The sequence below is a fragment of the Sphaeramia orbicularis genome, chromosome 10 (assembly GCF_902148855.1).
Source record: "Sphaeramia orbicularis chromosome 10, fSphaOr1.1, whole genome shotgun sequence".
NCBI lineage: Eukaryota > Metazoa > Chordata > Actinopteri > Kurtiformes > Apogonidae > Sphaeramia > Sphaeramia orbicularis.
Genome location: NC_043966.1, coordinates 19,357,452 through 19,371,127, shown reverse-complemented (window position 1 = coordinate 19,371,127; position 13,676 = coordinate 19,357,452). Strand labels below are relative to the sequence as shown.

The following is a 13,676-nucleotide window of genomic DNA, read 5'->3' as shown; positions in this document are numbered from 1 at the left end:
GTTTTGCCTGTCCTCAACTTCTTTTGTTGGAGGAATAATATCGCAATATTGGTGCAATGTTGCAGACAGTACATTCTAAGGTAAGAAAAACACAATTCTTTTTTCAAGTAGTTATGCACAAAATGAAAACGTATTTCTGAAAATTATATTCCATTTCTTTGATTAGATCCCACTGTATGAGGGGTGTCAAACATATGGCCTATGGGCTAAAACCAGTCCTCCAAAGGGTTTGATCTGGCCCAAGGTGGAGCACCGCATTATTTAATAATGGTGCAATATGTAATAATTTTTCACCTCATTTTGTAATAGCACCGCATTTTGTAATAAAATTATTGAACACATTTTGTAATGAACTTTGCTGCATTTTGTAATAACTTATGACATTTTATCTCTTTCCAAATTTCAGTGCACCAGTAAATTTCTTGTCAGTAATACTTAATTAGTGCAGCTTTTGCCTCTAACTTCCAAACACATTCTCCATTATAATGAAAACAGTTACATTTGATTTAGGTTTGACCAATAAAACATCCTACAAGTTTTTTTTTTGTTTGTTTGTTTTTTTTAAGGATTCTAATTAAGCTGGAATGTTTAATGTTGTTTTGCTGGTATGATGGTTTCTCCAGTCAAGGCATCAATTTTTATGGTTTATTACATAATACACCAAATTATTATATGTCCTTTAAAAAAGTGCTACACCCACATTTTGTAATAACTATCGCAATATGTAAGAAGTTATTACAAAATGCAGCAAAGTTTATTACAAAATGAGGCATTATTATGTAATGACGTGAAAAACTATTACATTATTACATATTGCATCATTATTACATACTGCGATGCTACACACAGAATGAATTTGCAAAGTGCAAAAATCACACAGAAGACATTAACAGTCAGTGGTGTCACTGAGTCTTGACAAGTTGTTTTGATCATAAAGTTAAATACTGTATTTGTAGTTCCAGATGCCTCATATTATGTTTTGTGCCTTTGTAGATCCACTGTCATCTGTAAGTTGGAATGCCTATCTATAAATGATAAGATGAGGCATAATATTATCAAAATTGCACTTATTTTTCTTTAGAAATTTCAGATGGTTCATAGTTGTTCATGTTATTCACATTTTTTTGTGAAAGGTGAGTTTGTAAATGTAAACATTTTCATTCTTTTTTCAACTAAAACAAAGTTGGAGTTTTCATTATTTCTAGGTTACTATGCTATCATTCTACTGGTCAAACTGGTTGAACACCTGTGCTCTAAATTTAATTAACCATTAAAATAATATGTGTTTCCATTTTTGTTCAAAGACCTGACTGTCTCATGCAGAAGTGGAAAGAAAATACAGGCTTTAAAATTATTTCTGAACATTATTTTACAACCTCAGTATCTTAACAAAACCTCAGTTGTGCCCATATGTCCAGCTTCCATAATAAGCAAGTAGCAGCAAAATCAGCTACCCAGTAATTTCTGGTCTATAAGCCGCTACTTTACTCCACACGCCCTAAAATGATGTGGCTAATTTATGTTTTCTGGGCTAACGATCGATCCGGCTGACGAAGAAGGAAATAGAGCTGCTGCACGTAAGCTTGGCATCAATGAAGCGATGGTGAGACGTTGGAGGCGGGGTGACTGCGGCTTATAGTCAGGTGCGGCTTATAGTCCAGAAAGTACGGTACATGTACATAAATGATGTAAGAAAAACAACAACAGCCAACAACAAACTGAAACATGGCATGTGTAACTTAAATGTGAAACCAAGAACAAGCCAATAACAGTGCAGAGGCAGATCTCATCCAACTGGTGTGGATGAAAAAGCAGAACTTAAAAGTGTTCGGTATCAAACAAGCCAGGCCAAGAGTAAAAAAAAAAAAAAAAAAAAAATGTAAAAGCAATGCAAACAAAAAAAATACCATGTACATGTTTTTACTGTATGTTGTGTTCCGACTGAGTACATCTTGTAAATATTTGTGGACAGAGGAGTTTGTCCTAGTGTGAGGATTCTCACCTGCTCTCCTGATGGGGCAGGTTGCTAGCTGGCTGTGTCTCCTCAGGCAAAAGTGAGTGCCGTGCATCGACCAGGGGCTGGTCAGTGGTGGAGGTGGTAGAGTAGGAGGAGGAAGAGGAGGAGGAGGAGGTGTAGGGGGCCACAGCCACAGTAGTACTGACTCCAGTGCTACTTAAGGGACGTATGGAGGGGCAACAGACAGGGTTAGAGGGGGGTTTAGCCTGAGCATCAGCTGACGGGGACAGTGCAGAAGGAATGGCAGAGGAAGGCTCTTGCAAAGATTGTCCAATCTTTGATTTCAAAGGGGTTCTTGAAGTCGGGGCAACTTTTGCATGAAAGTCTTCAAAACTAAGCTCTGTGCGTTTTCCTGCCACACAATTTTCTTTAAGAAGTGACTTATCCCCTGAGGATACTTGTGATGTTGAATTAATCTCTTGCTGCTGTGTTTGGTCTTTCTTGGTGCTATCCATGAGTGAATCGGTCTGTTGATCTAACGCCAGTGAGGAAGACAGAGCTGGTTTATTGGGCTGATATGACAAAGGTCCTTCGCTTTCTTGTGAAATGTTTTTAACGAGAGACAAAAACTGCTCAAACTCTCCCTCTCCGTTTTTGTTTTGGTCGATTAGGCTACTACAGCTACTTGTTCTGGTCACAGCTTTGGGTCTAAAACGTGCACTAACCACCTTTTGTTGCAGATTTCCATTATCATCGACAGCATTTTGCAACGTTTTAAAATCATCTTTGGGTTCTGCTTCTACATCAGGTGGTTTAAATGCTTGTTTTTGTTGCGGTAAAGCGGCGGCGTCTTTACTTATTACCCTGGATTTACCGTGTAGTGCTACATTTTTCTGATCACAGTTAAGACAATCTTTGCAATGTTCTTGGCAAACTGGAGAGATACTCAACAATTTATTAGACGATGCAGTTATTTCAAATGAGGAGTTGGTCTCAGGTATGTAGGTGTCCTTTAAAGTGAACATTTCCTCTGGTGTGGTCATTGTTTCCTCATGATAAGCAGGGATGTGTGAATCTTCTGCTTGTTGTTGAGAAGTCCGGCTTTGACTACTCAAGCCTTTGTGAGTATCAGCTACCTCCGAATGAGAAGATCCATCAGAATCAATAAAACTAAAATCTGAGTTATTCACGTTCATGTTCAGATCTCCTAAAGTTAGTGAGAACGAAATGTTATTGTTGATGCATGTGCTTTGGGCTGGATTAACATCAGATGAGTCTACTGTTTCCTCCTCTGGATTGGAAGTATAATCTATTAAATTTGCATCTGGCTTAGAAAGAATAGTGGATGACATCTTCAAAAGGTCTGCAAAAGGGATTTCATTTCCAAGAAGCATTTTAGGGCCTGAGATTTTAGATAGCACCTTGCTTCCAGTAGTTTCCTCTGCATTAACAGATAAATGGCGACTATTTATTTGGGGCTGCCCATAGTTTCGGCCGTACAAATCTTGCTCAAACAACATCCCTCCCCAGAAGTCGCTTTCATCCTGCAAAGGTTCATATTTGATCATATTTTTCAGCTTTTCTTCACACATGAATGGCGGAGAAGTAAGATTTGCATACGGCTGACAGTGAGCGCTGATGGAATCGGAAGTTTCGCTGCTAGTGTGAGGATCCGGGGAGATGCTGGGTGTGTTTCTTTTGTATTCTCCTCTTCCACGTTGTCGCGAGGCCACACCGGTCTGCGACAGGAGGTAGGCCTCTTTATGGACAGCGAGCTCCTGACCTCTGTGCAACCAGCCGTCGGAGTACAACTCATTCACAGGTGTTCGTAAAAGTCGTCTTGGAGGCAACGGCGGAGGCTCCTGTTCACACATTTCCAGCTCTTGTGCAAGACTGAAAGTATTAATATTATTTACTATGTTTTCTTTTTTATGATTTGATATTGGATGATTGGATTTGGGTGAGTTGAGGCGACTAGAAGCAAAGGCGTCAAAAGACTCGTCCCATTCTCTGGCACTTTCTGATAGGGACCGAGGAGCTGAAGGGTTACTGGAGGCTTTGGGTAATAATGCAGGGAGAGATATCTGCCTAGCTACCGGCCTGGGGCGCTCCCGCTTTATGGAGGCCATATTTGTTGCCTTAACGTCACAAGGAGGGCTGGGTGTGCAGGGTTGGGAGGGCAGAGTGGTGTAATGAAAGGGGGATGAGCCAGAAGAGGAGCAAGGTGCGAAAGGAGGGGACCTCTGCGACTCTTCGGCTATGAGCTCCTCGAAAAAGGGATTACGCTGCATACGTGGGAGGAACGGGTTGGAGGGGGATATGGGCGGCGAGGAAGGGGAGGGGGATGGGGTGAAGGGATTAGTGTGATTCCCTTCATCGGGGGAGACATGACCAGTGAGGGAAGCAGAAGGTGAGGAGCACTGAGGGGGCACAGGGGAGCGAGGCGGGAGGGGAGGGGGTACATCTGAGCTGCTTTCTACCTTAGGAGAAACTTCCAGCCTGTGGAGGAAAATAGGGCACAATAGTCCTCTTAGTTAATGATGTGCCAGGTTACCAAATGGGGAACATCTTTCTTACACAAACAGAAAAGACAAACCAAAAACACTTATTGATTATTCCACAACAAAGTGGGACATTTCTGCTTGTCAGTAACATCAGTAGTAAAACTGGCTGAATGATAAGAGTCATGGAAACACAAAGTAAATTAAAAAAAAAAAAAGCAAAGCACATTAGCAAAGAATCAAGCAGAAAATAAATAATGCATCGAAGCCATTCAAAACCGTCCGCTCAGGCAGGTATCCTGTTGGGTGAGCTCATATCAACATGGAATGATTTGGATTACATCTTTGTGCCAACTTTGTTCTGCACCACAGTGATATTGCATCTTTTGGTTTGGACGCACTAAAAATTAATGGAAATGCTGGAGTGGAAGCTGCTGAATGTGATGATGATACAGCATGGTTGTAAAATGGGGGAGGGGGAGTAAATCAATTCCATTTTCAGATGAGCACAGAGGAGCGCATTCACTGAACTCAGGACACCCAACAGGCCTCTCAGGTGGCCTTTGGTGTGGATCAAACTCTGTGGAGCCTGAAGGCGATCATGTGACTCACCTCGGCTTGTTCTGAGACTCGCTGGAGCCAAACCAGCCTCTGAGTCGCCCCTCAGACGTCGAACCAGCCTGGGTCACCTCTGACTTGGCCGGGAGAGAATCACTCCTCCCTCCAGAGAATAGCGTCTTTCTTAACTTCTTTCCTTTGTCGGATGAATCGGAAGCGGCGGAGACGATGGGCATGGCTGCCTGCACTGGGCGACCACCTATCTGAGCGTCTTGATTCGGAGGAGAAGATGTCTGAGCTTCCTTTTCATCCTCCTTTTCGTCTTTCTTCATCTTGTCAAAGGACCAGCGGCGGCCCTCAGTAAAGGAACCTTTGTCTTCGCTTCGTTTGGTGAGGTTCTGCAGGGAACGAGAGAGCGGGGAGCATTTTTCCAGCAGAACCAGTTTGGACGGGAGAGCGCCAGAGCTCTTCGGAGTCGACGGCTCAGAGTCGTACACGTGGCTTCCGTTAATGCACAGAGAAGACTTGGACTGAGTCATGGTCTGACCTTTAAGGGACTCCACTGCAGGGCTCGATCGAAGGACGCCTGTTGTGATCTTACTGGCTTCATCGCTGAAGGCTCGCTTATGTGTCAGAACCTTAGTGGTGTGTTGACTGGTGAGCACTGTGGACAGAAGCACAGAATATGAGTGGGAAAATAGTTATATCTCTTTTTATGAAAACACGAGTAAGGGTTTTGAATCTGCGTTTTGACGACATTCATCTCCTTGCTTTCACTTTTTGTTTCGTGATTCAGTTTGTGATATTTAGCAACATCTAGTGGTGATGTTGCAGATTGTACCAACGTAAATTTACCTCACCCTCTCCTACAGTGGCCACATGTATATCAACAGTACAGTGTATAACCACTCACAGCTGTTTTCAACCACATCTCATCAAGAAATCCCACTCATATTGAAGATTTTAACAATTTTTATGGTTAAATACAGGCACTAGCAGAGCCTAGTATAGAAAAAACTGGGTTTGTTTGGCTTTGAACAAAATTTGAGCTTAGTTAAATAAGGCAAAATGGAGATGAAAAGGAAAGATTCACATTAAATTTAGTAGTAATTAATTAGTAGGAATTAATTTAATTATTAGTTTGTAAAAAGGGGGTAGGAGTCTATAAGTTATACTTCTTCCTACTCCTTTTCGAGTGCCGAAAAATTTTGTTTGACCATATTGTATGGTTCTTTGTTATTTGATGAGTCTATGTGCTCGAAATAAAACTAAACTAACTAGTATATGAACCAAGACAGAATCTTTTCCCTTATCATAACCAAAGATTATACATTAAACCTAAAATCCCATGGGAGTTAGTCACTTGTGGTAAAGTCATGAATTATATAAATCCAACAGCCACTATAACTACTGTCTTATGAAGGAAAGTTAAAAAAGTAACAGATTTTTCATCTCAAAATTGCACTGACAATATACATATCTATGATTTGTAGACACCCTAAAAGGCAATATCATATTCTGGAGTTGTAATAAAACATACTGTGTTTCAAATAGTATTATAAGTCTTTTTTTCATGTACAACTTCGCATATATCATCTACTTTTTTTACAATTATCCTTGAACAGTTAAACTCAAAACTTCTTCCTACTTTGCGTTAAGTCCATTTTCATTGTGTTGCAACAACCTATAAAATCACAAACTGCTCTAAAATACTAGTAATGTCACAAATTTTGTTGTAGTTACATTCCTAAAAATACAAAGTTAAGGTGCGCCCAGAAAAATTCCTTTGAGTCACAACTCTGCCCATAAATTATTTTGCAAAATGACAAAGACCACAAAAAAGACCCAGGAAAAAGCACTGTACACATTAAAATGTTTGCCACAAAGCATTAAAGGGGTCATATTTTGCTAAACCCACTTTTATTAGTCTTTGGTTCATTTATTTGTGTATTTGGACCCTAATAGTTCATAAAGTTTGAATTTGAACCCTCCAGGTGCTGCAAAGCTATCTTTATGTTCATTTTGGCAAAAATCGAGTGGATTTCTAGAACCTGTTTTAATTCCTTCCAATTTTTTACGTTTATAAGTAGTTACATCACGACATTTGTACATATAAGGACTTCCAATGAACATTTCACCGAGTACGACATAATTGTTTGTCAGCAGCAGCAGTTGTAGTAAAAACTGAAAATATGTCCAAACTTCAAGCAGATTACTTAAAATGTTCAGTTGTTGGTTGAATGGGATGGAGCAGCACGGTCAACAACCTGGAGGGGGCGGGGCATGAAGTGGCTCATTTGCATTTAAAGGGCCAGCGCTCAAAACAACCTTTCTGGTGTCATTACTCAGAAATAGGGTTGAAGATGGACCTGTGGAGTTGAATTAATGAAGAATTCAGACCCAAGCATAGCATTTACAGTTTATGTAGACCACAGGGAATGCATAATTCCATTTAAAAAGCAAAATATCACTCCTTTAATAATACATTCTAGTCTTTGGGGCAGCAAAACAGGCTGCAAATTCCACCTAAACCTGGAGTACCATCACTTTGTGGGCCACATCTGCAACAAACACCTGCAGGAGAACTTGATTGATTGCAAGTTACCTGGCCTGATATAATAGAGCAGGGGTGTCAAACTCATTTTCGTTCAGGGGCCACATACAGCCTAATATGATATATAGTGGGCCACACCAGTAAATACAAATAATAGGATAAGAACTTAAGAATAATGTCAACTCCAAAGTTTTTTCTTTGTTTTTGAGTGAAAAAAGTAAAATTCTGTAATGAAAATGTTTACATCTGTGAACTGTACTTGAACATTACATGAACAAATATGAACAACCTGAAAATTCTTAGGAAAAATAAGTGCAATTTTAACAATATTGCACCATAGTTATAATTTATACATGTGAATCCCAATGTATAGATCACAATGGATCTACAAATACACAAAACACTTAATAACAGGCAGAATATTGGTAAAATTCCTCTTACTTCTCTTAAATTATTTCAGGTTGTTCATATTTGTTTCGGTTATTCACATTTTTTGTAAATGGCTAGTCTGTAAATGTAAGCATTTTTGTGTAATTTAACTTTTTTTTTACAGTAAAACAAAGAGGAAAAAATAGCTTTTTTCATTATTTATAGGTAATTATGATAGTATTTTACTGGTCTTACCCACTTTACATTGAATTAACCTAAAATGATTTTAATATCCTTGATTGTTAAAATCTTCAGTGTAATTTTTGCATTTCATAAATTCATCCCAGGGGCTGGATTGGACCCTTTGGCGGGCCGGTTTTGGCCCCCGAGCCACATGTTTGAGACCTGTGTAACAGAGGTATAAATGATTCAAAGCTCACCTTTTTTAGCTAAATCTGCCTCTCCATAGTGTGTGTCCACTCTCACTTTGCTAGAGTAGATGGGGGAGCTGGGTGGATCTGATAGCAGGTCCAGACTGGGCGGAGGGCCGGGGTTATCGCTGGCCATGGAGGACATACTACTCTCTGAGGCCAGCGATGAGCACGACCTGGTGTCAGATGACTTTCGAAGTTTGCCTTTGAAGAAATCTTTCATCTTACTCCTCTTCTCCTCTGTTACCTCCACCTCCCGAGGCTCCGCCGCCCCTCCGACCTCCCCTCCAAACGGCTGCCCCAGGGACCCCGACAGGGCGGCGTATCGACCCGGCACAATGGCAGACGAAGACTCCATGTCCCCCCTCTTCCTCCCTGTGACGCGGTCCTTGAGCTTCCCGAAAGCAGAGCGGGGCTTGTCTTTCATCGTGAGGTCGAACATACTGGCCGTCATGTTGTTGCGGGTGAACTGGACGGTCACCTGTAATTCACCACGTTCCTTCTCCTTCCGTCCCACCTTAGAGTTGAGCTTGAACCACCTGAAGACAGAAAATGACAAGGACAGTCAACATCAACACTGTTACAAGTAGTACTAAACCAGACCTTTAACCCATAAAGACCCAAACACCCACTGGCAACCAAATCAAAAATGTTGAACAACTTCTTAGCCACTAAATCTATCAATACATGTAAATAATTGGTGTAAAATACAGTTTGTCATCTTTTCATGGTCATCAGATATGACCCATTTGGACGTTCAGAGGCTCTGTAGTTACCATAGAAACACCTTCATCTTCTACAACATTGATTCACCAGTAAACCCATCAAGTTGGATCAATGATAGTGGATGGAGACACTTGTTTTTACATTGAGTTATTGATATGTTAGCTGAAAAAGACCACTTTCTTCAGTTTTCCCTGTCTCTGATATAATAACATTCAACTTTAATCTGATCTTATCTGAACATCTACATGATCAGTGAATTAAACACAGGAAAATGATGATTTTCACTGGGGAAAAAGTGCAGAATAAGAGGATAATATTAGATAATTTTATAATAAATGGTGATAAATCACTTAAGAAAGGTTAAACAGAGAGAAAATATCTTTGGGAAGTGCCATAAAAGTAGCCCTGGGTCTTTATGGGTAAATGTGTACATCTTTGTATCCTGCCATACCATTATTTTCTTTATGATATTTAGCTAGACTCAGTTTGTCTTTGTATTTCACTCTATGGATGGATGTTGCAAATGAGAATTAACTGCAAACACTACTCTTGCATCAGATGCTATTTTTTAGTTTATCTGCAAACAATGCATTTCCTCCTGTCAAAAAAACCATAAATGAATAAATATTTTAGCCTATTTTACATTTTAATTTGACAACACATGCTGCATCAATGGAAAAAAAACCACATTGATTTCCTCTTGGCAACATTTCCTGCATATTGCATAATCTGAAAAAACTGCCCGGGGGGGGGTTCTGCTCGAAATCAGACCACTGTCTTTGAAAACAAACTGTTTTTTGGGGCCTCAGAGCAGGAAATCACTACCCAAATTCCTGGAGGTCCACCCACTTACACCTGGTGTGTCTACATAGACAATATGAGGAGTCAACCAGTGAAATCCTGCCACTGTTCCTGCCTCCTTCAACACAACCAGGGAAAATGCTGTAGAGCCAAAACTAACAGCAGGAATTCAGCACAAGTTTCACTGAGAGTAGAGAGAGGAGAAAGGGCGGAGAGGCCACAATTAAAGCCAGATGTGTTGTGTTACTTTACTCTATTCTGCACCTCAGTGTTAATAGTGGAAATGTTTCACATTTTATTCGTGACTCTTGTTACGTCACCTGTGCCCCAGCTTAGATTTCCAAGCCTGAAAGTGAGGTAAATTAGATAAGTGAGATTCATAACAAGTCTAACCTTCAGTAGAACACAGTGTTCTTCTGTTTTTAGGAAAAATTCACAGATTTAAAGTTTCAGATGTGTAGTTTGCTTCTAAATTATTCACTGAGATAAATGGCACTCAGAGCTACAAGGGGCCGGTAAATGAACTACTTAAATGGTGTACAAGGTGATTTAGCTTCCATGTTACAATAGTCAAAGTGGATTTAATTAAATAACGGCAAAATCAAAGACCTTATCTTACAATGTTAGAACAAGTAAAATAAAAACATATGCATTTATAGCTCATAAATCTGAAGCTACAGGTCATTAAATCAAGTCAAATCCTTAAAAGTTATATGGGTGACCGTGAAAAAACATGTTTTATATTTTTTCCACATTAACTGCCTCATTTTAATTATATATATACACATCTGGTCAGAAAAATAAAAACAAATGATTTTCTACAGAAACAGTAATGATCTTTTTAATGACTGTTATTCAAAGGGAAGTTGTTATTCCTTACTGTTACCTCCTCTTGCCCTTTTTTCACTTGGCTTCAGTCTATTATAACTTTTCCAGAAACACTGTGGTTATTTCACGTTGCCAGCTGAGGTTCAGCTGAGCCAGAGGCTTTTTGTTTTTACCCCAGAGCAACTCTGCCTCTAAAACAGTTTGTTTACTTGGTAACTAAAACTTAAAAAGGTGGTGCAGCTTATCTGTCCATTCATATCGAAGTCAGTGTGAACCTCCCATTCCCACAGTCCAAACCTGCCCAGAGTGACTTCATGTCTTTTATCACCAGACTGTGTGACGTAAATAACTCCAGCCAAGTAAAACGTATCTGAATGTGTCTTTTCACATCTTAATTACAGAATATGTTTGTGTATTTTTAATGTGAAAGTCATATTTTACTAAATAGAGCACACACACCACACAGTAAGAATAAACTACACATTTGTACGACAGCAAAATCAATGTTTACCATCACAGACACACAGTTAAGTTATTGTGGTGTAGGCCCACCATTTATCATAATCAGTGCATGACAGAACAAATGTTTTTCATTTTGAGAGATGGAGAACTTAAATGACCCGTGATTTTTCAGCTCCCAACGACATAACTCAGGCTACACTGTGTGGGTTTAGTTTTCCTTAGGCTGTTAAACAAAATTCATCCCTATTGTTTTGTTTCTACAAATAAATCGCATCTATTGTCTCCTTTTGGAATGAATATAGATGCTAGATTTATCTCCATATGGAAGAGGGGAAAAAGTCAACCTAAGATGAACTGCAACCCAGAGGAGAATGTATAAAACGATATAAGCTGTCTGCTGAAAATCATTATATATCCCACAGTCTACACAGACCCCCCACTGTGGAAACTGCATCTCATCTTGTTGATTTGCAGTGCATTGTGGGTACAGCTGTTAGAGAGCACAGGCTATCAGTCCATGGGGGTGGAATCAAACATCTCCTGCTTTTAAGATGCAAACTTTAGAATCCTTTAGCATAAACATAGTGACTTCTGAAGTGTTCAGTCTAGGGTGGATGTGTTTATCAGTCAGATCAGCTGATGTGTGTTTAGGATGGAAACAGAAGCACATGGCCATCATTAGAAGGATCATCTGAGGTAAAGAATGGAGTAAAATAGAAACATACAGATCACAGGTGTCAAACATGTGGCCCGGGGGCCAAATCCAGGCCACCAAAGGGTCCAATAAGGATGAATTTGTGAAGTGCAAAAATTACACAAAAATCAGTGGTGTCAAAATCATTTTAATTCAGGTTCCACATACAGACCAATTAGTTCTCAAGTGGATCAGAGCAGTAAAGTATTATCATAATATCCTATAAATAATGACAACTGCAAATTTTCTCTTTGTTTTGGTGTAAAAAAAGTTAAATTACATGAAAATGTTTACATTAACAAACTATACTTTTACAAAAAAATTAAATAACCTGAACAAATATGAACAACCTGAAATGTCTTAAGAGAAGTCAATGCAGTTTTACCAACAATCTGTTATTAAATGTTATGCGTATTTGTAGATCCACCGTGATCTGTAAGTTAAACTGAGGCAGAATATTTTTTAAATTGCACTTATTCTTCTTAAGACATTTCAAATTGTTCCTATTGTTCAGATTTTGAAGGAAACTTTGTAGATGTAAACATGATCATAATTTAACCCTTTCATGCATGAATTATGAGAACCTTAGTTGAGGTTTTGTTTTGTTTTTTTTTTAGTGTTTTTATTCCTCCTTAGGCATGAAAAAAATAATGAAATTGAGGGGTTTTTTTTTCATAGATTTACAAAAATGTCCACTCAGCTACACCATGAATTTTACTCTTGAAGCAAAGAAACATGTATTTAAAACCCAATATCATAAAATGATATGAAAACAGTGAAATGAAACCATATTTAATGCAGCTAATCTGATATTTTCTCACATTTTAACATATTCTAATACTAGTTATTACTCACTTCATGGAGATAATATGCAAAAAATAACAATTAACAATTAATTTCCACTCAAGAACCAATCAAGAACAGCACAGTTACAGTAATGGTATGAACTGCAGTTTATGAGATGATGCCTAAGTGTCCACTGTGTTGGCTGATATGGAACTAAAACTACTAAACCCATGAATATACAAGAGAACAACTGTAGAATAACGGTCCACTGTAGTGACCACTAAGCATGAATAGAGGTGTAAGAAAATATCAGTTCTGCAATATATCGCGATATTTCTTTTCACAATACTGTATCGATATTAAAAAGTACTGTATCGATATTTTGAGGTATTTACTGAAATGCAGATATGGTGGAGGTTCATTTTTGTTTTCTGCTTTTCTTTTTTGTTTATTTATTTATTATTATTATTTAACAGTTTTATTAAATAATGGTTATTTGAAGCATCCTAAAAGCACTTTTTGCTGTTGGAGAGGTTCCTTTGAAAACTAGGAGAAATAGAACAATTTTATAATGGATTAGATTTTATATAGCGCTTTTCTAGACACCCAAAGCGCTTTACATTATTCATTCGCTCTCACATTCTCACTCTGGTGGTGGTAAACTACATCGGTAGCCACAGTTGCCCTGGGGCAGACTGACAGAAGCGTGGCGGCCGATTCGCGCCAACCACCACCAAACCACCACCAATACACCAGTGTGAGTGGCACTGGAGGGTGAAGTGTCTTGCCCAAGGACACAACGGACTGACTAGGATAGAGTGGGATTCGAACCACCAACCCTTCGGTTATTGGACGACCCGCTCTACCACCTGCGCCATGACCGCCCCTATTTTGTGATATAGCATTAGATCCTGTTCTGATCAAGTAAAAATGTGTTTATATTTGTACATATTTCTGTTGTAATTCAATTCCTCTAGAAAATAATCTGAAAAAGAAACAAACCAACAAA

General features: G+C 39.1%; 1 protein-coding gene across 2 annotated transcripts in view; it reads right to left on the bottom strand.

The window, feature by feature from the left end:
• The window catches only part of rab11fip5b (RAB11 family interacting protein 5b (class I)), a 41,519-nt gene that overhangs the window by 15,589 nt on the left and 12,254 nt on the right, over positions 1–13,676 (bottom strand). For both annotated transcript variants that reach the window (XM_030146156.1, XM_030146155.1), the window contains exons 2-4: positions 8,380–8,909; positions 5,071–5,680; positions 2,003–4,456 (exon numbers count right to left, since the gene is read on the bottom strand). In XM_030146156.1, coding sequence (XP_030002016.1) covers positions 2,003–4,456; positions 5,071–5,680; positions 8,380–8,824 — 3,509 coding nt within the window. In that variant the 5' untranslated portion in view covers positions 8,825–8,909. The remainder of the gene's footprint in view (positions 1–2,002; positions 4,457–5,070; positions 5,681–8,379; positions 8,910–13,676) is intronic.